The sequence below is a fragment of the Ricinus communis genome, chromosome 5 (assembly GCF_019578655.1).
Source record: "Ricinus communis isolate WT05 ecotype wild-type chromosome 5, ASM1957865v1, whole genome shotgun sequence".
NCBI lineage: Eukaryota > Viridiplantae > Streptophyta > Magnoliopsida > Malpighiales > Euphorbiaceae > Ricinus > Ricinus communis.
Window position 1 is genome coordinate 11,561,945 of NC_063260.1, and position 24,094 is coordinate 11,586,038.

General features: G+C 32.9%; 3 protein-coding genes across 5 annotated transcripts; 1 reads left to right on the forward strand and 2 right to left on the reverse strand.

Moving 5' to 3' along the window:
- Positions 1-11,786: 11,786 nt before the first annotated feature.
- On the forward strand, positions 11,787-13,523 carry LOC8268142 (non-functional NADPH-dependent codeinone reductase 2). 2 transcript variants are annotated; one of them, XM_048373529.1, is made up of 4 exons: positions 11,787-12,311; positions 12,492-12,684; positions 12,782-12,961; positions 13,212-13,523. In XM_048373529.1, the coding sequence occupies exons 1-4, from the start codon at positions 12,001-12,003 to the stop codon at positions 13,434-13,436; spliced, it is 909 nt and encodes a 302-aa protein (XP_048229486.1). In that variant the 5' UTR covers positions 11,787-12,000; the 3' UTR covers positions 13,437-13,523. The 2 variants fall into 2 exon arrangements, with proteins under 2 accessions (XP_048229486.1, XP_002521901.1); XM_002521855.4 differs by having other exon boundaries at positions 11,804-12,311; positions 12,441-12,684.
- Positions 13,524-14,796: 1,273 nt separating this feature from the next.
- Positions 14,797-18,615, reverse strand: LOC8268141 (transmembrane 9 superfamily member 2). 2 transcript variants are annotated; one of them, XM_048373786.1, is made up of 8 exons: positions 18,248-18,615; positions 18,060-18,100; positions 17,400-17,967; positions 16,969-17,106; positions 16,731-16,887; positions 16,136-16,620; positions 15,535-15,693; positions 14,797-15,314 (listed from the first exon to the last, which is right to left on the reverse strand). In XM_048373786.1, exons 1-8 carry the CDS (start codon positions 18,403-18,405, stop codon positions 15,095-15,097), a joined length of 1,926 nt encoding a protein of 641 aa, XP_048229743.1. In that variant the 5' UTR covers positions 18,406-18,615; the 3' UTR covers positions 14,797-15,094. The 2 variants fall into 2 exon arrangements, with proteins under 2 accessions (XP_048229743.1, XP_002521900.1); XM_002521854.4 differs by lacking the exon at positions 15,535-15,693 and having other exon boundaries at positions 18,248-18,606.
- A 300-nt stretch (positions 18,616-18,915) lies between these two features.
- LOC8268140 (transmembrane 9 superfamily member 2) lies at positions 18,916-23,633 on the reverse strand. The gene is made up of 7 exons (XM_002521853.4): positions 23,405-23,633; positions 23,157-23,197; positions 22,437-23,022; positions 22,217-22,354; positions 21,935-22,091; positions 21,351-21,835; positions 18,916-19,552 (listed from the first exon to the last, which is right to left on the reverse strand). Exons 1-7 carry the CDS (start codon positions 23,554-23,556, stop codon positions 19,333-19,335), a joined length of 1,779 nt encoding a protein of 592 aa, XP_002521899.2. The 5' UTR covers positions 23,557-23,633; the 3' UTR covers positions 18,916-19,332.
- Positions 23,634-24,094: the final 461 nt, after the last annotated feature.

A 24,094-nucleotide genomic window follows, 5' to 3' on the forward strand; every position in this document is an offset into this window, starting at 1 on the left:
TAAAATATTTGTTATTGCTAGCACAATTATATTTTGTAGCATTAAAATAATAACCTACAAACTTTATATAACACTAAAATATAAGTCCAATTTTAAATGTGAGAAAAGCAGCTGGTTAGAGTCTATTAATTAATTGAGAGTTTAAGTGTGAGAAAATAAGCTTATAAATCAAGATTTGAGACATACAACTTATTGCTTTAGTAGATAGTATTAGTAACAAAGAAATTAGATGGTATTAGAGCTTTAGTAGATAGTAAGTAATATACTATACACTATACATCAAATATTACATATATATTATTAGATGTATGTAAAAAATTTAATTTTACAGTTTGATCCAGATCAGTACAAAACGGCTCGGTTGGAATATGGTTTTAGTATAGCTAGTACTAAAAGATCAGTATCATACCGTAATAGTAAAATATTTTCGAATCAGTTCAATTCAATTATAAATTTTTTAATTATTTCGATTTTAACATTTTTCAGTATATGATTATGGGTTCATATGTGAAAATTGCCAAAACCTATGCTAAAGCCTAACAAAAACAACAAACTACAAGGAAGCATATAAGCTTTTATTAAAAGAGAGGAGGATTACTCAGTAAAATATGTATTTGGATAAATTCCAAAGAGAAAAGAATTTCCAAATAAAAGGAAAAGAGTTGAAAACATCAAAGTAAAAACTGGTGCTTTCTATGAAATCAATTAGAAGATTTCCGGGTAATATTTATCAATTCAATACTAAAACCTTCAACTCTAACTGCTGTGGTCAAGGCAACTGTCAACTTGCGAGGAGAAATTCATAGCCCAGCAAAATAAATAAATGATCTAAGATTACGGATGACGATAAAATTGATTTTATAGTATTAATGAGGATATGATCTTCAGTGGTAAACTTTTTACATAATAACAAATGAATATACTTTTTATTTTTGAAAAATTAAATAAAAAAAACAAAAGTGTTTTTTCATTATAATATATCAACTCAGTTTATAAATCTTCTATAAAAATAACCACAATAATTCTCAACATGGACAAGCAATTACAGACAAATGCATATATAATAGCCTTTTATTTATCCTCAATCATCGACACCTGCAATGTCGTTTAGTAACAACTAAGAATAAAAAATACCTTTGATGCGGCTCTATATAATAGGAATTTATCAACCACTGACTTTCAACTATCGGGCAAATTGGGAAGAAAATTCTAACTCCAAGTCTATGTCGTATTTCTATATTATTATTGTGTTCTATAGTAAACACTATCGACATCAATATCATTATATTTAGGAATTCTAAATAAAGAAAAAGCAAGTTTCCATTAAGCAATTTCTTACTCTCTCATGGCCTTATAAACTCTTCCCCTTTCTTCTCCTCGATCCAATGGCAATGAACTAATAGTTGGTACGATCTGTTTCTAGTATTGTCAAAAAGGGCTAACTCGGCTATCGAAATCCAAAAGAGCAGAAAGACCCCCCATGGCGAGGTGCCTCTTTGTGGTCTTAGCTTGAGGATATTCACATGCCTTGAGTTTACAGCATGAGGACTATACCATGAACAGCTCTCGGCTCCCCTTGGTATCAGAGCCTTGGTGACAGAGAAGAGAAATCTAAACACCATGTCTATAGAAATTACTACCCACACTTCTGCTCTACAACTTTCTCCTTCATGTAAGAAAACCATATCTAACAAGATAGACCATCTTGTAGAAATCTCCCATATACCAGAAAATGTTCAAATAGAATACACCCTAGTACCCATTATGAACCCTTACAATATTTTCAAGAAACAAAACTTTGTCAGAAAAACCTTTAACCAGCTTATTCATAAACAACCCCTCACCATAAAAGAATATGTTCAATCTTCCTCACTTTCTCAGTGTTCACTTACTGCTACTTCTCAAGAGCAGTATGTTACTCTAGAAATCCCCACCTCTTTCATAGAACAATGGCGGAAACAAGGCTACTCTCATCTCCATCTTGGAGCCGTGAGACTTGTCCTTTCCTATCATGGAAGGATGGGATTGCCTGTTACAGCACGTATGTCGCTCCTGGACACTCGTTATCTCAAGTACGAGCATGCAGTGATTGGGACAATAGTCACAACACTCACATATCACATGCCTAATAGGACAACATATAATAATACACTCACATGCCTAATATGACAATATACAATAATACACTCACATGCCTAATAGGACAATATACAATAATTCTTTCCAGACTACCCTTGGTGTCGATTTTATCTCACGAACATCGAAGCATGAAACTTGAAGCAAACTCAGGGTCATATCTATGGAGTTTTGAACCGGGTAAGGAATCTCCATGGATATGACCCTGAGTTTGCTTCATTGTCAAAAGGTGAAGGCTTCTTTCTATGATCGATAGCACCATAAAACCATCTCACTTTTCTTTATCAATAGTCTAAGGTTGTATTGGGAGTGAGAAGGTTTGTTGAAAAATTGCCAAATAATGGAACATCATGTTCCGGGCAAAGTCAGTGACTTCTTTAGTTGTGAGGTTGTTGGGAAGATCTGGTGGTGAAGGAGGTTGTAGGTTGGTTCTGGAAGATGAAGAAGCCATAAAAATTATGGGGAGATTTATGGTAGAGGTGAGAAGGACTATAGGTTGATTCTGAGGTTTGGAAAGTCTGGATAAGAAATCTGGGATTAGGTTTCTTATCCCTTTTATATGCTCAACCTTAAAATCATACCTGCTGAACCATGACTTTAAACGCAATAGTTGGGGCTCAGGCAAAGTCTTCTGGTTGGATTCAAGAATCTTTGGGAAGGAAGAGTTGTCCATCCGAACCAGGAAGTGCCGATGCATATCCACATAATTGTTCCTTGTCGTGGAGCTTTTCTAGGAGGATGGCCCCCCATGCATAGTCAGATGCATCTGTTTGGAGAATAAGTTCTCCTATTGACGGGATTGTAAGAGGTGGCGGATTGTGAGCTAGCTCTTTTAGTCTTTTGACAGCTGTTGTTTGTTCCGCTCCTCATGGAGGAGGGTTCTTCTTGAGCATCTTTGAGAGGTGGCACGTGTAACTAGATAGGTGTGGAATGGCCTCTCGAACATAGTTCAGGATTCAAGGAATCATGAATTTGCTTCTTGATAAATTCCCTTCTGGAAAATTATCAAGTTCCTTTGTCAGGTGGGGACCATATGTGTACTGGCCATTCTTGAAATGCATTCCAAGAAATTCAATTTCTCGTTGGCCAATAGTGCTTTTCTTTTCTGACAGCATAATGCCATACTTCTGGATGATGGCAAGGAACTGTTGTAACAGTTGGTGATAGTCCTCTGCTGTTTCTGAGTATAGTAGGATGTCGTCGATGTAGATCAAAGAAAAGTAAAGGATAGGCCCAAAAATCTCAATTATGGTCTTCTGGAATTGAGATGGGGCCGTCTTGAGCCCAAAGGGCATAACAGTCCACTGGTATTGGGCATTAGGGATACAAAATGCAGTCTTGTATCTTTCTGTAGGCTGAATACCGAGTTGCCAAAAGCCCGCCTTTAGGTCAAATTTGGAATAGTATTGGGCCTTTTGGATATGGATCTTGAGATTTGAGATCCGAGGAAGAGGAAATTTGTTGTCTTGAAGGAAATGGTTTAAGGGCTTGTAGTCTATGACAAGCCTCTTTTTTCCTCGAATCCTTTCAGACCTTTTTTCCACATAAAAGGCTTGGCAAGCCCATTGTGAAGTAGTGGGCTCAATTAAACCTTGCTGTAACAGTGTCAGGCATTCTGATCGGGCAAGGGCTAGGTCTGTGGGAGACATCCCCATGTGTGTGGCTTTAGTAGGGTTAATGTCCTCATTAAGTTTGAAGGGGAGGCTGATATAGAATTGTGGATTTTTCCACAGAGGAAGAGGATGTTGAAAATGTGAATGAGATTCTGGACAGAACTGAAGGAATTTTTCTGTGTATGGTAGGAATGAAGGAATAGTATCATCTGATCTGATTTGAAGTTTGGTGTATGACTGTCTCTTGAACTTTATGCCGGTTGGAAGAATTTGGAGCTTTTGAGCTTGGTGATAAACATCAAACCCTATCAAGATATCCTTATTTGGAAGATCAATGATCCGAATCAAGAAGTATTCGAGATCGAGTGGTTTTGAAGGTTTGACCATTGGTTGCCCTGAAGAACTGATCATGGGGCTTCCAATACTCTGATAGGAGAACCATTGGGTTCATCATGCTTCTTTGTGCTCGTTATTAAGACAGGTTTGGAGTATTTTGAAGATAGGATCTGTATAGGAATGTATGGAACTGGAGGGGGTTTTGTAGTAATTTAAAAAGTTTCAGGAGGTGGAGAAGAGACAAAGAAAGAAGACAATAGGGTTGGAGAGAGAGGATATTGTATTACATCTTCTAGAATATTCTCCTGACTTTCTTCATGCAGACCAATCATCAAGATTGGTATTTCACTATCATCTGAGTCTGAAGAAGATTATTGTGAGGACTCTGTGGAGTCTGAGAACTCCATTTCTAACCCAAATAAGCTTTCTGGAGTAAGATCCTCTTGCTCCGAAAGTAGAGATTCTATCTCCGCTTCAAAAGAGTCTGGAAGAGATAAAGACATGCTGACTTGTTAAATCATCTTTGCTGATTTTTCTGGATTCCTAGGACAATTTTTTGCATAGTGTCCCTTTCTTTTGCAGATGAAACATCTGTCAGACTTGTACCCTTGATTCCGTTTCTTACGGAAGTATTTGAATCTCTTTGGGTTCTTTTCCCTCAACTTCGTTCTGCGTATATTTAAAATGATGTCCAGTTTCTTCTTATGATTTGAGCAGCAGTGCTTTGCACTTAATCTTGAGGTGGTTTTTGTTGCAAGCCTTTTGGACTATCAAGTCTCTCCGGGATAACCTTTTGAATAACTCTTGTTGATCACAGTCTCTTAATGGAAGAGTGTGAATTGCCAAATTCGCCAAGTGTAATAGAGGTGGTAGTCTCTTTGTTGCCACAATCATATTGTTGACCTCAGGTTGTATTTCATCCCAGGAGAGGTGATAAAGGTGTACTTTAGTGTATCGTCACCATCATGTCCTCCAATGACATAGTAGAGTTTGGACATAGCCGAATAGTGCTTTTCCAGATCCTTCATTTTTAATGAACAACATTTTCGATCAAAGAACTCTTGTTTACTGTCTTATGACAAGGTCATAACTCCCAAGGAAACTGGTTATGGAGGATTGATACTGCCTTTGAAGGAGTTGGCGAGTGACAAATTGAAGCCTAGTGTATTGATCAAACCAATCTCTTAAGCTTCCGGTAAACCTTGTGACAAATTCAGCAAGGACTTTTTTGAGTGTGGCCCCTTCAAGGGTCATCTGAAGATCAATCCATGCCAAGAATTCAGAAAGCTTATCCTTCATCAAAAGTGAACCAAGGTCCTGTGCTAGCTGGTTTTGACCTTGGGTTTGGAGCTCCAGTGGGAGCAAAGAATGACTGAGCATCCTCATCTTCAGGTTCCACTATTTCTGGACTGGGATCAGTAGCAGAAGTGTTCATGAGAATCTCAGTGATGTCCGCCATCTCTGAATTATCTGAAGAGGATTTTGAATCATACGGACTAATGAGAGATTGCTCTGGAAGTTTGTCTTTAGAGGCTAGAGGAGGAGGGATTTTCTTTGGCTGGGTTTCTGAGTTTTTTGGGTAAAGGTGAGAGAATGTGCCAAAGGGCTGATAAAGGGTTTCTTGTGGTTGTTCTGGTTGTGAAAGAAAAGGGAAAGAAGAATAGTACGAAGGAGCAATACGGTAAAGGATGGAATCATAGTAGACTGGTCTCTTGAAGATCATGCTCAATTTGATCTATTTGTTTCTTGGTGATCTCCTTTTCCTTTTGTATGAAGGCGGGTGTAATGGGCTGAGGTATCCGAAGCTCTCTATCCAGAGCCTGATACTTTGCTGTAAGCGATGAATAAAGTTGGGGTACTTCTTGTGAGAAAGTATCCAACTTATGATCCAGCTTTTGAGCCAGGTGTAAAGCTTGGTCCAGTTTCCCATCTATCTTTTTTAGATAGGTATTCTGGACGATTGAGTTGGAGGTTTGCCAGTTTAGCACCTCTTCTGGTGGTGTCAGCGGCTCTAGTGATCCAGAGAGAGAAATCCTTGAAGGAATGATTTCTGATCTCTTGTTCTCTGTTTTCCAAAGGAGGAAATCTCCTCTCTTTGAACATGTAGCACTCTTGAATTCTTTGGTTGTCTTCGATATGGAAGACAGAGATGAAGAACATCTAGAAGTTCGTGGCGTTATGGCTGTGGTTTCAAACCCTGTGGGAGCTGAGCTCTTGCAGGTTTCGTTTTCCAGCCTATAAACTCTTAGATCTTTCTGGATCTCTTTTCTGTAGGTTGCAGAAGGGGGTTTTCCATATTCAACCTTAAGTTGAGCCAGAAGTACCTTGAATTCATCGTAAGAGACATCAATGACTGTTTTTCCTTCTTTGGCAAGAAACTCAATTGCCTCATCGAACATTGGCAGAGGCTTTTTACTTTTCTTCTGGGAACCATCTGGATCCCGATCATCTGGCTTAGGATGAATTTCTGAACAAGAAGTATCCAGAGATATCTTCTTTGGGTTCTTCTTTGGATGCTGAAAACAGGGTTCAGCATAATCCATATCATTATTACACATGCATCCTGGCTTGCCATTGTATAGTCCTCATGCTGTAAACTCAAGGCATGTGAATATCCTCAAGCTAAGACCACAAAGAGGCACCTCGCCATGGGGGTCTTTCTCTTTGGATTTCGAGTTAGCCCTTTTTGACAATACCAGAAACAGATCGTAGCAACTATTAGTTCATTGCCATTGGATCGAGGAGAAGATAGGGGAAGAGTTTAGAAGGCCATGAGAGAGTAAGAAATTGCTTAATGGAAACTTGCTTTTTCTTTATTTAGAATTCCTTCCCCTTATATAGGGAGGAGAGACTTAACAAGAATGCAAAAGAAGACTAAGTGGGGATCCCACTCATTCCCCACTCTCCTACAATAATTCACTCCACTTACATATCACATGCCTAATAGGACAATATACAATAATACACTCACATGCCTAATAGGACAATATACAATAATTCACTCCACTCACATATCACATGCCTAATAGGACAATATACAATAATACACTCACATGCCTAATAGGACAATATACAATAATTCACTTAAAGTAATAAGAGTGGCCGACAGCTTCACATGCTCAGAAAATATCGTCATATTGATCATCATCCATTGGCTAGGAGTCTTGCCAAGGTAGGGTCATCCGTTGGAGTTGGAAGATCGGAGAACGAAATGTTCAATGGATTGTCCAGTTGATTGATGTCCATTGAATGTACATACTAATGGTGTTGAGACATTAGTCATCCTTGATTCATTTCACGTATTTGCTGTTTAGGTCTCCTGTGATTGTTGGCGAAGCAAGATGAAGAGGGCTATTAAGTGTTCTCCAATGGTAACAAATATTCTGAGTTGCATATGTATTTTCTGTCAGTCGGAGATAGGGCCTGTGTAATATGAAAATAGCATGGTATTCTGAAGCTTTGGAAATATTGTCTGAGAATAACCGATGCTCATGGATAAGTTTAAGGATATCTCTTGTCCATTGATTACTATAAAAAAATATTCTTACAAAACTGTATAAAATATTACTTTCGCATTCTACCATTATAGATTTATTTTTAGTTATAGATAATTAATACATATTATTTTAAATAATTCATCTACTAATATAAATTATTAAATAAATTTTAATTATTTATATAAATCAAAATTAAATTTTATGATTATTGAAGATTATATTTTAAAAATAAATAAACTTGATAAATAAAAATAATAAAATTATTACTAATTATATAATTAACTCATATAATATTTAATTATATTATTAATTATTAAAACAAAAATAATATTAATTGTTATACTGCCGAATGACTCATGTTACACTAGAATACCTTTTTATCTTCTCTTTTGTCTTGATTGGAGACAAGATTTAACTAAACCTTTTGTATAATGAATTAGATTTATTAAAACAATAGACTTCGTGAAGTTAGCTGTCAGTTTATCGTTTTATTTCTTGTCCGAATAGGGATTATTTTTCTTAGGTTACATTTTTTATTATTATTTATTAGAAGTCTAACAGACATAGGTTACAATATAAGGATTAATCCTTTCCCTGTTACTTATTATAAACACAGTAATTTACATTTTACACTAATATTGATCAGTAGCAGTAAATTTAAATTTAAAAGCCTTCCTAATTCTCATTACTGTGAATATTAAACAGGTAAATGCTTGATTAGCTCTTAGGTTAATTACGTATACTATTATATGAGATAGATATATAAATGTCTGTCATTGGATTTTTGCATTTGATTTCAATTTAATTATTAAATTTTAATTTATTTTAGTTTTAATTATAATATATAAACAAGTAAGAGAGTGGTGCATTGCATTTATTTTTAATCACTCATTCTGTGTTAATTATATTTATCATGTATTAGTTTTGATAGATTATGATTAAAATAAAATAAAATAAATTTGATTATTAAATTGAAATTACTTAAATGCAGCATTCGCATCATTTTAAATAATTTTCCTACATGGCATTGCTGAGGAGATTAAGTTCTGATAACCACCAAATTACCTACGCAATTAGGAGAACCATGAGAGCAGAATCCTGGCAGAGAAACTTCCTTAACGAAATAGGTACAATCCCAAAACGAAATATATTTATTCTCCAATTCCAATAAGTAAAAGGACGAGATAGCCTTACCAAGAAGATGTAATATAATTTAGATCACTCCTGTTCAACTCTTTTTTTAAATAACTATATTACAAAATAATATTTTAATACACTATTTATTTTTTAAATATAAAATAGAGAGTAAAAATAATAGTCGGATAAACATTTTTAGATATCTGACTCGATCAAACCATATTAAAACGAATTTCGATAATAATAAATAGATTTGGGACATATTTAAAATTTAATTTTATATTTGTACCGAGTTTGGGTCGGATTCAGACTTGAACCTGCGAATACCTATTACCCGAGTCAATTATATTAAAATTTACTATATTATATTATATTTATTATTTAAAATATTATTTAAAATTTTACAAAATTTATATTTCAATTGTATTAATATATTGAATATCTAATGTTAAATATTTAAATTTGATTAGTCTATATTTTGTATTCTTTTTTTACATTAATTTTTATTGATATAATTAGAATTTAATTATTGTAAACAGGTTCGATAAACGAGTATCTATTTAATTATCTGAATATTTATATAAACAGATAGGGTACCCGCTATCTATTTAAATATCCATAAACATATTTAATATTATTTAATTTATACAAATTTTAATCAGATTTGAATATTATACGAGTATTTCTATTCGGGTTTAGAACGAGTTGGGATAATAAAGACAGTTTTTTAAACGGGTTTGGGACGGGTTCAAATACATATATTTTAATTGGGTTCGGATTCGGATATCCTTAAATGTGCATATACTCCACCCATTGTGGGAGTCAATTTTGCTCTCCATATATGAAGAGCTAAGAGCATTTCCAATGCACTTTTTATATTTGTCAAAATTTTTATTTTAAGAGTCTTATCATAAAATAGTGCTTCAATGCACTCTTCATTATTTACATATGTAGTAGAGTTAATTTGACTCTCTACACATGGAGAGTCAAATTTCACTCTCTCCTCTATATTTAGTAAATGCACTATAAATTTTTATATATTTGACTTAATTAAAATTTGCAGTTCTTAACTTTCTATTAGTAAAAATTAAAAAGAAAAAAATAATTAAAGATATTAATATTCATGGAAATAAAGCAAGATATGGAATAAAATATAAAAGAGTTTAATAAACTTAAATAAAATATTTTATTCTTTATATGTGAATATCCCTTAAAATGCTATTTATAATAGAAATCATATTCTTTAAAATAAAGAGTACCATTAAAAATGCTCTAAACTACATTTCCTATTCTATATTTAATAAATGTACTATAGATTTTCAGACATTTAATTTGATTGATATTTATAATTTTTATTTTTCTATTAGCAAAAATTAAAAATTAAAACGGTTAATGCTTATAAAAATTAAAAATAACATATAAAATAAAATATAAAAAGTATATCAAAATTTAAATAAAATATTTTATTTTTTATATATAAAAATTTCTTAAAATATTTTTTATTATAATATATGGTCTAATATCACACGTCAAATACTCTTTATTTTCATAATAAATACTCTTTATGTTCCTCCACTCTGAAAACTGGTGATTCACGTGAAATACTCTTTATTTTCCTCCACTCTAAAAACGTGCGATTGATATTAGTTTTTTCTTTATAATTACATTATCAATTTGATCATTAACTTACAGGCACATATATCTTAACCGAATATATTATATTCTAAGAAATAAATTTATAACTAAGTTATATTTATTTAAAATATATTATTTATTAACTAAAAAATTAGTCATTTATTATTTGCAAAGAAGTTTATAATAAATGAAAGGAAATCCTTTGATCCACAATAAATATAAATCAAATTTTTATTTTGACATATAAAATTCTTATTTTGACATATTTACTTATTTTTGACACATGAGATTCAAGCTCACGTGTGATATTCTATTAATTAATTAATTAATAAATTACATTTGTAACTAAATACTGACTTTAATTCTAAAAAAATAAGATATTAATTATATTTTAATATTATATTAACTTATAAATAATTTTCTAATCAAACAATGATACTAATTTTATTATTAAGAAGCAATTAGCATATTAATTTATAATATTATATAACTTATTAATTTTTATAAATATATTTTTAATTTTAATATCTTAATAATATTCAATAAAAATTAATTTTTAATTATATAATAAATTTTTAATCTAAAATATAGTAATATATAATAGTTAAATAGTATAGAATTAATTAATAAGTATTTAGAATATTTTTATATTATTGCATTAATGAAACTCTAAAATTTTAAAAAAATTAAAAAAGACATTAAAAATAGTTAGTTTGTTATTATTTTTAAAATATTATTAAGTAATATTAAATATCAAAATTTTATTAAATTATAAAAATCGAAATAATAATAATGGTCGTACAACGTATATATAAGTGACTAGTTATTATTAGATTCAAATGCACTTTCATTTAAACGGTTAGCAATATATATTTAATATCAATATTATATTTGATTGAAATTATTAAAAAAATTATTTTATTTGAGAAAAATATATAAAAAAGAGTAAAATAAAATTAATAAAATTATAAGAGATATTTTAATACTATAAAATATATTAGCAAACTAATATAGAACTCACTTGAAAATCTATATATTTTATTAAAATTTAGTTTAGCTATAATTAATTACTTAGAAATTTAAATATGTCTAACTTTTTAAATTAATTTTCACTTTATTCAAAGTACATTAACTTTGAATTTACAATAAATTTCATATATTTTATAAATTTTAACTAAACACAATGTAAAAAATTTCTTTAGAGAAATTAAATTTAAAGTTAGTCTAGATAAAGTTGATCTCACCCAATTTGAACTAGACGTTAACGAGAAAAAAGCTCCGTATGTCGGTCTCTATTGCAGATCGCATATGCTTTCATAATGATATAATTTGTCTTCGTCATTTTTATTTTGCTTTGGATCAGCTGATATTTTTATTTTTATTTTATTTTGATTTTTTTTTTTACGTATTATATTTGTGTTGCTCCTCTAAATAAAATTATTGGCTTATAAAGAAAAATAGTTTCACAAAGTTTCCATAATACCATAGGTAACAGAAAATCCTAGATGTAGGAAGTTAAATTATCGTGCTGCATGCCTTTTCTTTTTAGTTCTTTCTTGCTCCAATAATTAGATAGAAGAGAAGAGCAAAGGCAAGAAAGAGTTTGAAGAGGCAAAACCATCAATAAATAAATCATATACAGAAAAATGGTGAGTATTCCAGTCAGCAGCTTAGGGCCAAGTGAGCTAAAATTTCCACTTCTAGGATTTGGAACAGCTCAATTTCCATTTAGTGCTGAAGCAGTGAAGGAATCAATTATTAATGCAATTGAAGTTGGATATAGACACTTCGATACAGCTCAAATCTATGAATCAGAGAAGCCTCTTGGCGATGCCATAGCTGACGCTTTGGAACGTGGCCTTATTAAGTCACGCGATGAGTTATTTATCACCTCTAAGTTATCTCCCGGTAGCGGCCACTCTCATCTCGTTCTCCCTGCACTACAACAGACTCTCAAGTAATCATTCATCTTTATACTTTTAGTACTTACCATATAAGAAATCAAATTATGAGTTCATGTTATTTTCGTATATAATGTTCAGTTTGGTTTTGTTATGTTATATTATAATTATTATTGTTGGAGCAGGAATCTTGGACTGGAGTACCTTGACTTATATCTCATTCATTTTCCTGTGAGTTTGAAGCCAGGAACTCACTTTCCTTTTAAACCAGCAGAAGATATTGTCATAATGGATATTGAATCTGTTTGGAAAGCCATGGAAGAGTGTCAAATTCTTGGCCTCACGAAATCAATAGGTGTTAGCAATTTTACCTGCAGGAAGATTGAGAAATTACTTGTGTCTGCAAGAATCCCTCCGGCCGTCAATCAAGTACTAATTTTGTTCTGCTTCACCCCCCCCCCCCCCCCCCCCCCCCCCCCCGCCTTTTTTTTTCAACTATTTATTTGATTTGTGTTGTTTTGTCAAGGTGGAGATGAACCCTTTATGGCAGCAGAAGAAGCTGAGGAAATTCTGCGAGGAAAAGGGTATCCAAATAACAGCTTTCTCTCCATTGGGAGGGAAAGGAACAATTTGGGGAAGCAATAGAGTGTTGGAATGTGAGGTGCTGAAAGAGATTGCCAGTGCTAAAGGAAAGACAGTGGCTCAGGTAACCATGACTTGTATAATTTGCAACCTGTTATTTATTTATATCAATAAGTAATGCTAATAATGTTCAATATTCAACTTCAGTAATTGTAATTGTAATTTGACCCCACGTCGGATGCGACCCCGTTTGATCATAGATAAATAATCATAAATTAATGTACAATCCTAAACAAATTGTTTATGGATCTTTCTTCATTAAGATCTCAAGAAAGATTTGATAGAGTTAATTAATATTTTGTGTGTTGACTAAGGTTTCCTTGAGATGGGTTTACGAGCAAGGTGTTAGTATCGTTGTGAAAAGCTTCAATAAGGAAAGAATGAAAGAAAACCTGGAGATATTTGAATGGGAGCTAAGCAAGGAAGAGTTGCAGAAGATAAATCAAATTCCACAGGAAAGAGTTGCTCTAGCAGAGATGTACGTCTCAGATGAAAGCCCTTACAAGTCCCTCATGGAACTTTGGGATGGAGAGTTGTAATTGTTCTTGCATAACAACTATAGATATTTGAAAGAATTATTTCATTTCTATTAACAATATTGATTATGCTTATCATTGATTTTCTTACCTTTTTTTTTCTTTTACTTTTGTTTGATCATCTATACAACGATTAATAGTTATTATCCGAACATGAGAAAACTATTTATTTAGATATATAATACTCATCATTTTTAAAATTAATAAAAAATAATTATATTTTATAATTTTTTATAATTTACAGTTGATAGCCGGTAAAATTAAACTATTTTTTAAAATTTTATTAATTATTTCTATTAATATATATTCTATTTTAATCATTAAAAATATAATTTATATTATATATATATATATATATATATATTATTTTAATAATAAAAATTAACAAAAATATTTTATAATAATTAAATATTATAATTAATTTATTTAACTCAATTGTATTTATTATTAAAGATATTTATAATTAATTTATTTAAACGTAGAATTAAACATCTAAACTCTACTAATAAAATAAATTTATAATTTTAAATGCTATACTTATAAATATTATAATTATTTAATTTTAAAATAAAAATAATTATATAATATAAATTTAAAAGAAATTATTATTAATAATTTTTAATAAAATTAATATATAAACTAAAATAATAGAATCAACCATTGACTCATAAATGATTGAGATTAATTCGTTAATATTTAAATTGTAAAAATGAGTTTGATATAACTGTCTGAAAAGAAACAACTACCGAGTATAACAAATCTTAAAGCCATGTGCTCACTTAGATTAATATTAATAGTTTCTTGTTAATTATATAACAGGCAGATGCAGATGCTTTGTAACATTTTTAAGATTAATTAATAACTCCGTTAATTAATTGAGAGAAAGAGAGAAGTACCCTTCTAAGAAAATTAAAGTTCTTCCTACTTTCTTATTGCGCCCATCTTTCTCATAATCCTACAGGTAATATAATTATTATTTATTATTTGCACCATCAACCATATGCTCATTGCTATCCAGAACTATTTTCTAAATCTAAAAACATAAAAAGAAATAACTGCTCCAAATCTATTTAGACTTCTCCTGCTAATTCTTTTATTTTCTTGTGCAAGAGAAGCATTCAAGTCAAAAACCAAAAGGTTTTTTTTTTTTTAAAAAAAAAAATTATATGTTTCGCTGACAACCTGATTATCAACTCTTGAACAAAGTTTTTTTTCGTTTTAAAGCTGTTTTTGCTATGAAAACATGTATGCATTTACAGCAGATATATCTTTTGAGTTAGTTACGACGAAATTTGACAGGAATCCAAAATAATTTTACTTTTACAGTATTAAGTGATCTGAAATATTTCATTCTCAAAGAAGATGTAGGAAGAGAGAAAAGCTGCTTCTACGAAACCAAAGTAAGATGCAACACAACATCCGCACTGGAATTTGTATGTATGCTAATTACATATAGCAAAAATTGTTGATAAACCTCATGGTTTTGTTAAGATATCTAAAACCTACGCCGATATGTGACCGAGATCTGAGTAGACCTCGTCAGGGAAGGAAGGGCTAAAGCCTCTTCTTGTAGCCAATGCAATCTCTCGTCTAACTCTTTAACAAAAATCATAGATCTTCCTCCGACAGAATAATGAAAGATAAGAGGAAGAGCCAGAAAACTACTCACACTTAATCGACCTGTATATGTGACGAACAAAGAGCAGGGAAGCACGGAAACCCACTGTCCCAAGCATGAGGAAGAATCCATAGCATATGCAAGCCATGTACCCGAAGAAGAAAGAGGTTTGCATGAAGCCAGACATGTCGGATCGTGCATAGTAGTAATACAAGCAGTAAGCATAGATGAATAGCCCAGTTGATCCACCACAGAGAAAAGATCTGTCAAAACCAACACGAAGTTGTTCAGAAAAGCAAAAAACAAGGATATCACATGGGAACACACGCAGTTCAATACCCTGGAGACAACAATGAAAACCTTTTAACTCGCATATATGGAACAATTCATGGTTTAGCAAAATAGACGGCATGAAAGTAGTAATAGAGGAGGACATGATTGTCTGAATATTGAATTTGGTATTCACAGTTTAGGTGACTGTACAGGTTTAAGAGCTTCAGCAACCGAAGGGCAAAAAGATACACTTGTGAGAAAATTACTGCAGGGGACTCATCAAACAATCCATTATGGCTCGCTTTTGCACTCTCAAAACTTTTTGATGGAGTAATAGATTTTAACCATCCTCCTTGCACATATCGCTTCCTGACAAAAGGGCATTCTAATCATCAATACACCTTTCTCCAATTGTCCCTACCAGCCACACAACTTATGGTTCCTGAAGATTTTAGCACCATAACACATCTGTTTGACAATCCCTGTTGCCCTATTACCATTCTTTGCCAGTTGTTCACATAAATCTCTCCTCCTTAGCAATATTTAGATGGAGAAAAGAACCCGTTAAGTATCCAATTCTGATTAGAAAGTTGATGATGCTAAAGTTTAAATACCCAACTATAATTACTAAATCCCAGTCAAATCTAACAAGCGCATATGGAAAATAAAAAATCTTAATTTTCGTTTAGCAATAAGCCAAACATAGAACTACTGATGAAATTTTGAGACTGCAATAACTTCAAACATATTTAATAACCAAACAGAAAACCAATAATGAATGGGACAAAACAGAATGCAAAAACTTATGTACCTCCACCACCATTCGTGGTCTTCAGCAGCAAGTTGGAAGTATGTCAAAGCCACAGTTATAAAAGCTGTAACAATCAGAAGAATAATGAAGACAATGAACAAGATGCTGTAAATGGTGTAGATTCTGTGGCCCCAGACACTGGCAAATATGTAGTAGAGCTCAATATAGATAGCACTAAAAGGCAAGAAACCCGCCATTCCCATCTGAGGAAGAGCACTCCTGTACCATGGCAACTGTGGGACCTCTCGAGGATATTTTGTGGTACGACAAGGTGCTTGAAATTCAGCCTTGCTGTTTTTCCCAGCAATACCACCCAATACAAGTAATGGAGAAGTCACTAAAGTCCATATAAGGAGTATCACCAAAATAGTTCCAAATGGTAATGCTGCAGTTGCACTGTAAATAATGGCAACAGTGTTCAGGAAGCAAAACGTGAGGAACAGAGGTCCACAGAAAAGGCATCCTGTCAGCAAAAGATTCCTCACCTGTCAACCCAAAATTTTGAAACTTAGTTCACTTCAAAAGAACATTGCAATTGGAAAATATCATATACAAAGGTAAATGTAATGCAAATGGAAGCCAGATAAGCACACACCCAGTTTGTTCCTTCAAGCTGATAATAGAAAGAGGTTGCAGTATATCCAGCAATTCCAGAAGTAAGTGCATATATGACCACCAGCGCAGTAAATAGAGCACCTCGATTGTATGGATAAAATACACCGACCAGGGCAAGCATAAAAATAAAAACAGTTCTGGAAGCACATAAAAGATTAGATGATGGAAGCTAATCAATCTAACCCAATAAGTATATAATTTGTAATGGGGTTCCTTACAGTGCAAATAACTGGGTTCCAGATCCAAGGGCAGCAGCAAATAAAGATTTGTACTTTGGGTATCTAAAAACATCACCATGGATGTACTTCCATCCAGTCTCCTCCTGGTCATCAGCTGCTTCCTCATCTTGTGCATACCTTGATGAAATACACATTGTATCAGAAGTAATGCTTTCTTACATATAAAACTTTTTTAACAAAAATGAAAAACCAATTAGGAAGCAACTTGGTTGGTATTCTCACTAATGAGAATTGGAGAGGTCTCAAGTTCGGGCCTTTTCATTCACCAACCAACAATACTGGTGAGAATTTAACACTCCTTTGTAGTGAAATAAATATATAAGGAACTGACTAACTCTGATGTATAGCCACCACATTGGACATTCAACGAGCACAAAAAAAATTCTACAAAAAGAAAAAGTTAATCTTACTTCATGAAGTCATTCTTCAATACCCGCATGAGAATTGTGGCAAGAAAGCCAGTCAAAAGGAGAACTGTGACACAAGAGTTAATAATAGAGAACCAATGAATTTCCAAGTGATGAGGAAGTGAAGAAGAGAAAGAATACTTATCCATTCTCTTCTCGAAAGGAATATCTGTTTCCTTCCATTTTACAGTATAAAGAAACTCCGCATCAACATTTTTGTCCTCAGTCAAATCCAACAATGACTGAGGATCCATCCTAGTATTCACTTCAATCACACGGTCCTTATTATAGAGAACATCGAATTGAATGTGCTTGTAAAGGAAGTACTTATTATCTTGCTTATCAATCTTGCCAATGAAGCCCCAAACAGGCAGGTCGTCATAGTACATTTGGAAGTAATAATCTTTGTCAACTGCAGATCGAAATCGACCAACCTCCTCCTTTGTAAGTTTTTTCCGACAGACAACCGCCGTGTCCTTCTCATCTCGAAAATTGAGCTTGTAAGGAGCACTTACTAAACGGTCTCCATTTAAAACCTCACCGAGTGCTTCTGTTTTCTCTTTCAGGTGATCTAATCATTAATGATTTTCATATTCAACCCATCAAAATTAGAAAGTAAACATTCATATTCAAATAGAGTGTAACTATTAAATAAATAAGAACCTGGAACGCAAAATGGGAGATCAAAATAGCGATATGTTTCACTGCAAATTCATACAACAAATACAAATTTAGATAATCGACAAACAAACTTAAACAACTATTACTAATTTGCTATTGAAATTGGGAATTGCGAGATAGGAAATACAGATCTCGGATAAAAAGTAATTTTTTTTTAAAATACATTTCACCTGGGATTGTGGAAGGGGCCCACTTTGTTGGCGTAGAGAGGAACAGGATCGCCGTCTTTATAGCGATGATCGGAGGCATCTGATCTCACGTGAGTGACAGAACATGCGATTATTAAAACTGACACAACCAGAATTATAAAAGGATTATTATCATTCATTTTCTTTCTCTGGTGTTTTTTACTTCTGAAGCGAAAATTGGATGAGAAACAAAGAAAGATTGATATAGTTTTCTGAGCAAACAAGGAATTTGTTTTTATTGTATGTAATAATGATTGGATTAACGAAAGAGAAAAAAGATATAAAACAAACGGCAACAGAATGTGAAGACAAATGGAAGAAAGATAAAAGGAAATAGTTGCAACTTTCCTTTCGTTTTTTCTTAATGCTACTTACAAATAGAAACTTTTTTGGGTATTAATTTAATTTTTAAATTCGCAAAAACTATAACTAAAATCAGGATAATAGAAAGGGTTTGAATTTAGTAAATGTCTGATCCATCTGCAAATGTCAACAATAGATTAATCCTATCCTCCTCCTTCTCCAAGTGTAGAAGTAGAAATTCTATCTGATTCTGACGTTACATTGCCTTAGTCAATGAAAACCAGTTAAATATAAAAATAGAAAGAAGATTCCTATTTGCAACCTACTTTTGATAATAATGATCAGCCTTTACCAACAACAAATCCACCTTTTGACTTCAATGTGGAAATAAGGGTTCTAACAAAATGAATTTGTTTCTTACAACAATAGGTAAAACCTGACACATAGATTTGATTCTATAAAGTTGATTCTGAAAGTACATAGAATGAGGGGAGATGTTGCTTCTACAAACTAAAAAAGAAAAAAGAGGGTATACGTAATAATACAAAACAAAGCATTTCAATCTTCTACATGTCAGGTACTTCAGGTCAATATGCCCCAGGGTTTCTGTAAACTTAGTAGCTCAGGTCAGGCATTGCTAAGGTCTCTCAAAGTTCGCATCTTTTGTTTCTAGTAATTAAGCAGTCTCGGCCCTCAGCTCTTAACAAAATCGTACATTTCTCTTTGACAGAATGCATGTAAACTGAAGAGGAAGTACTGCCCCGCTACTCGCATTTAATCGACTTGTATATGTGGCGAACAAAGAACAGCGATGCACGGAAACCCACTGTTCCAAGCATTAGAAAGAAGCCGTAGCATATACAGGCCATGTACCCAAAGAAGAAAGATGTTTGCATGAAGCCAGACATTTCAGATCGAGCATGGTAATAATACAAGCAGTAGGCATAGATGAACAGCCCAGTTGATCCCCCACAGAGAAAAGACCTGTCACAATCAAAATGTAATTTAGTTCACAATAGTTGCACGCCTAGGATATCACATCCGATCATACCAAGTCTCACTAACTTGCTTAAACTATGAAAATAGTTAGCTCATAATTATGTATAATAACTCATAGTTGAGAAAAAAATAAGCAACGATGATTCCTGATGATTCATCTACCTGAAGCATACAGCAATTACCAAGAACGTGATTGTCTAAATAGTGAACTGAGTTTTGAAAAGTAGCCTAAGGTAATGATACCTATACTACTGGCATGCAAGAGAGCAAAAAGATTGACTAGTAAACCAATTTTAGAGGAAGACATTAGTCAACAACAAGGTTCATGATCACATTTTACATATGAACCTCCAGGAGACTCAGAGTCAGTATAAAAGCTTCTGTCCCAATAACTCTTCTAGCAGACAACTAATCATGTGAACTTTTCCGGGTGCATATATTTCCATTTGTCACTTTGCAAAATTAATAGGCATCATTCAATTAGCTGACTGCAATCATTACATAATCTAATTACCCCAATGACATGGAACATTTGACTCATTTTGGACTTAATACTATGAAATATTCTACATATATTTATTCTTCAATTCAGCTAGGCAGTTAGAACTGCTGCCACATGTAGTCTGATTGGCAGAGTTAATTAGCTGATGTAACTCTACTAATCAGTTAGAACTGATTAGTAGTGTAGCCTTCTAATTTGCAGGGTTAGTTAGCAATAGTAACAGCTAGAATAGCAGTTATATAACTAGTTAGTTCTTCATCTATGTGTTGTAATCTTTAGAGAAATGAAAGTATTCTTTCTAATTCAATTTTCTTTGTGAAGATCTTTATGTTTTTGCTTTGTTCATATAATCCATAAATTCACTACTGATTTTCTTCTCAAGGACTCCTTAAGGATACCATTGCACCTTACCACCATTCAACTAACCTAGAACTTCTCTTCTAAAATTGGAGTTCTACATCACCCTTAAATGTTTCAGCCATTCTTCTCATCTGCTGCACAGCACTTCAGTTCTAGCTCCCTAAATAAGATGCTCTTCCATTCACTGATGCAGCATAGCAGCAAAAATTACTGCCCTAGCATGTACAATCCAAAAATAGAAACATGGAGCTGAACTTCATTTTCTCTGAATTGTACTGAGTTTATCTTAAGGGATTCATATTAGATATTTGGAATATCTAACTCGAATAAGTTTCAGAATTCATAGATTGTCTTCAGTTGTACTACAGTCATGATGAAAGGATTTTATGGTTAATCTTTAATACCAATAAAAGGGCATAATTCCAAATATAGACTTCAAGTACTGGTTGAAGCGAATCCAAGTTCAATAGGATGAACTATGAAAAGACTACAAATTCTTGCATCTCAAATTCGACATTCAAAAGCAACCCAAAAGTGTTCTATTGCCGGATATTAAACCAACACAATGAAATTGCTTAAGAACATTGTTATCTCACTCATATTTTATCCCAGTTGATTACATGAATCTCTATCTTACTTCAGCAATTTTGATATATGAAAAGATCCATTACTTAAAAGTAACCATGTTAAACCAAGAAGTTCATGGCACTAACTTCTAATACACAACTTGCATTAGCATTTCCAGATTGAACTATAACAAGCAACATGCATACAAAGGGACAAGATTTTCTTTAGTAATGAGCAGCAGGCCAGATCTACAAGTACTACATACAATAATGTGATTGCTATAACTTTGAACATATTAATCATGATTCAAAAAGTCAACAATAAGGGATGAAAACAAGACATGGAAACTCGTACCTCCACCACCATTCATGATCTTCAGCAGCAAGTTGGAAGTACGTCAAAGCCACGGTTATGAAGGCAGTGACAATCACAAGAATAATGAAGACAATAAACAAGATGCTGTAAATGGTATAGATCCTGTGACCCCAAACGCTGGCAAAAATGTAGTAAAGCTCGATGTAGATGGCACTAAAAGGAAGAAAACCTGCCATTGCCATCTGAGGAAGAGCACTCCTGTACCAAGGCAATTGTGGAATCTCTCGAGGATATTTTGTGGTACGGCAAGGAGCTTGAAACTCAGCCTTGCTATTTTTTCCAGCAATACCACCCAAAATAAGCAACGGAGAAGTTACTAGTGTCCATATAAGGACTATGACCACAATAGTGCCAAAAGGCAATGCTGCAGTTGCACTATAAACAATGGCTACAGTGTTAAGGAAGCAGAATGTGAGGAATAGAGGCCCACAGAAAAGGCATCCTGTCAGCAAAAGATTCCTCACCTGTAAAGACAGAAATGGACAACTTAGTTCACTTTGAAGAGTCTCTGTTAATCCCATCAAAAGTTAACTCTTTTGCAGACAGAATCTGTATAAACTTACCCAGTTATTTCCTTCCAGCTGGCAGTAGAAAGAAGTTGCAGTATACCCAGCAATCCCAGATGTAAGTGCATATATGACCACCAGTGCAGTAAATAGAGCTCCTCGGTTGTATGGATAAAATACACCAACCAGTGCAAGAATAAAAATAAATAGAGTCCTACAAGCACATTAAAGAAATTTAAAAAAAATAATAAGTTTTTACGCCAAGAGCTAGAAAAGAAACATAACAAAGTCAAAATCATTACTCATATTTAAAACTAGAGTGCTAAATGAGTTTCTTACAGCGTGAACAGCTGGGTGCCAGAACCAAGGGCTGCAGCAAACAAAGATTTGTATTTAGGATACCTAAATACATCGCCATGAATGTACTTCCATCCAGTCTCTTCCTGATCATCAGCTTCTTCCTCATCTTGTGCATATCTTCGAGAAACAGAAGTAATATAAAAAATATAGCACCACAAAAGTAAGATAAATTATGGCACACTTCAGAAAGAGAACTTACTTCACAAAATCATTCTTTAAGACACGCATGAGAATTGTGGCAAGAAAACCAGTTAAAAGGAGCACTGTCACACATGAGTTTATAATAGAAAACCAATGGATTTCCAAGTGATGTGGCAGTGAAGAAGACAATGAGTATTTCTTCATTCTATTCTCAAAAGTATTATCTGTTTCCTTCCACTTCACAGTATAAAGAAACTCCACATCGACTTCCTTGTCCTCCGTCAGATCCAACATTGAATTAGGATCCATTCGGACACCCACTTCAATCACGCGATCCTTATTATAAAGAACATCGAATTGGACATGTTGGTAAAGGAAGTATTTATACTCACTGGGGTCATCCTTACCATCTTTAACAACTTTTCCAATGAAACCCCAAATTGGTAGATCATCGTAATACATCTGGAAGTAATAATCTTTAGCAATTGCAGATCTAAATTGTGCAACATCCTCCTTCGAAAGTTTCTTCTGACAAACGGGTGCTGATACTTTATCATCTCTAAAGTTAAGTGTATATGGAGCACTAACTAAACGGTCTCCATTCAAAACCTCACCAAGAGCTTCTTTTTTCTCTTTCAGATAACCTACCCAATAAAGATTTAACTCATTAGCCAAGTCAAAAAAATGTAATGATCTAACCTTTTAACAAACCAGCAATATATATATATATATATATAACAGATATACATGAAAAGGTTAAAAAGCTGAAAGAACCCACCTGGAACACAAAAGGGTAGATCAAAATAGCGATATGTTTCACTGCAAAATCAAGAAACAAGCAATATAAAACTCATTAGCAACACAAAAGAGTAGACTTTGAAACAGCAGAAATATACACATATTCTAAGTTTAACTAAACTAAAACATACCCAATTCAAGAAAAACAAAAGGATAAGTAACATATAGAGCTCAATTCAAAAGAAAACAATAAAAAACAAAATTGAAACGGGTAGATCTAGAATTTACCTGGGATTATGAAAGGGACCAACTTTGTTGGCGTAGAAAGGAACAGGGTCACCTTCTTTGTAGCGGTGATCGGAGGTATCTGATCTAACGTGGAGTAAAGAACTTGAGATTGAAAGTAAGAGAATGAGAATGGTTAATGGATTATAGCTCATGGTGTTCTTTTTTCTTCTCGTTTTATTTTTTTCCTTTGGAAATGAAACCGATGAGACTGAGAGGGCTGGTGTTGGGTCAACTGTTTTATAGTTAGAAATCTGGTGAGATCTAAAATTTTATTTACTTTGCTTAATTTTTGTTATTTTATTATTAGTACAAAGGGTTAAATGCCCCGAACTTTTACTGTGATTCAAATAGGCTCAATTTTCAATTTTTCAAATAGTAAAATTTAATTAATGCTAAAATAAATAAACTAACTGTTTAATAATAATATATATAACTAACTATTGATTTGTTAACTATTTTTCTATAAATTAATATTAACTGTAATAAAATATTATATTTTAAAATAAAAATTTAGCGTCAATTGTAAAAGTAATCTATTAGTTAACATATTAATTATATGCTATTTATAGTATTGGAATCATTATTTAATTGGAATAAGGTTTTAAGAGATTTAAAATAGGCTTTTTTAACTTTTTAGAATTATTTTAATTAGAAATTTACTCATTTTAGTTTATATTAGTTTTTTTTAGG

Bases quoted from the DNA above. Each gene is read 5' to 3' on its own strand.
- LOC8268141 (XM_048373786.1), bottom strand. From the start codon at position 18,405: ATGAATGATAATAATCCTTTTATAATTCTGGTTGTGTCAGTTTTAATA. The intron at 16,621-16,730 runs GTGTGTGCTTAT...TTGGGTTGACAG, and splicing joins AGCTTGAAGGAACAAACTGG to GTGAGGAATCTTTTGCTGAC. The intron at 15,315-15,534 runs GTACAGTCACCT...TGGTTTTGACAG, and splicing joins TTGCTGAAGCTCTTAAACCT to ATCTTTTCTCTGTGGTGGAT.
- LOC8268140 (XM_002521853.4), bottom strand. From the start codon at position 23,556: ATGAGCTATAATCCATTAACCATTCTCATTCTCTTACTTTCAATCTCA. The intron at 23,198-23,404 runs GTAAATTCTAGA...TTGATTTTGCAG, and splicing joins GGTCCCTTTCATAATCCCAG to TGAAACATATCGCTATTTTG. The intron at 19,553-21,350 runs GTACGAGTTTCC...TGATTGTGACAG, and splicing joins GATCATGAATGGTGGTGGAG to GTCTTTTCTCTGTGGGGGAT.
- LOC8268142 (XM_002521855.4), top strand. From the start codon at position 12,001: ATGGTGAGTATTCCAGTCAGCAGCTTAGGGCCAAGTGAGCTAAAATTT. The intron at 12,312-12,440 runs GTAATCATTCAT...TTGTTGGAGCAG, and splicing joins GCACTACAACAGACTCTCAA to GAATCTTGGACTGGAGTACC. The intron at 12,685-12,781 runs GTACTAATTTTG...TGTTTTGTCAAG, and splicing joins TCCCTCCGGCCGTCAATCAA to GTGGAGATGAACCCTTTATG.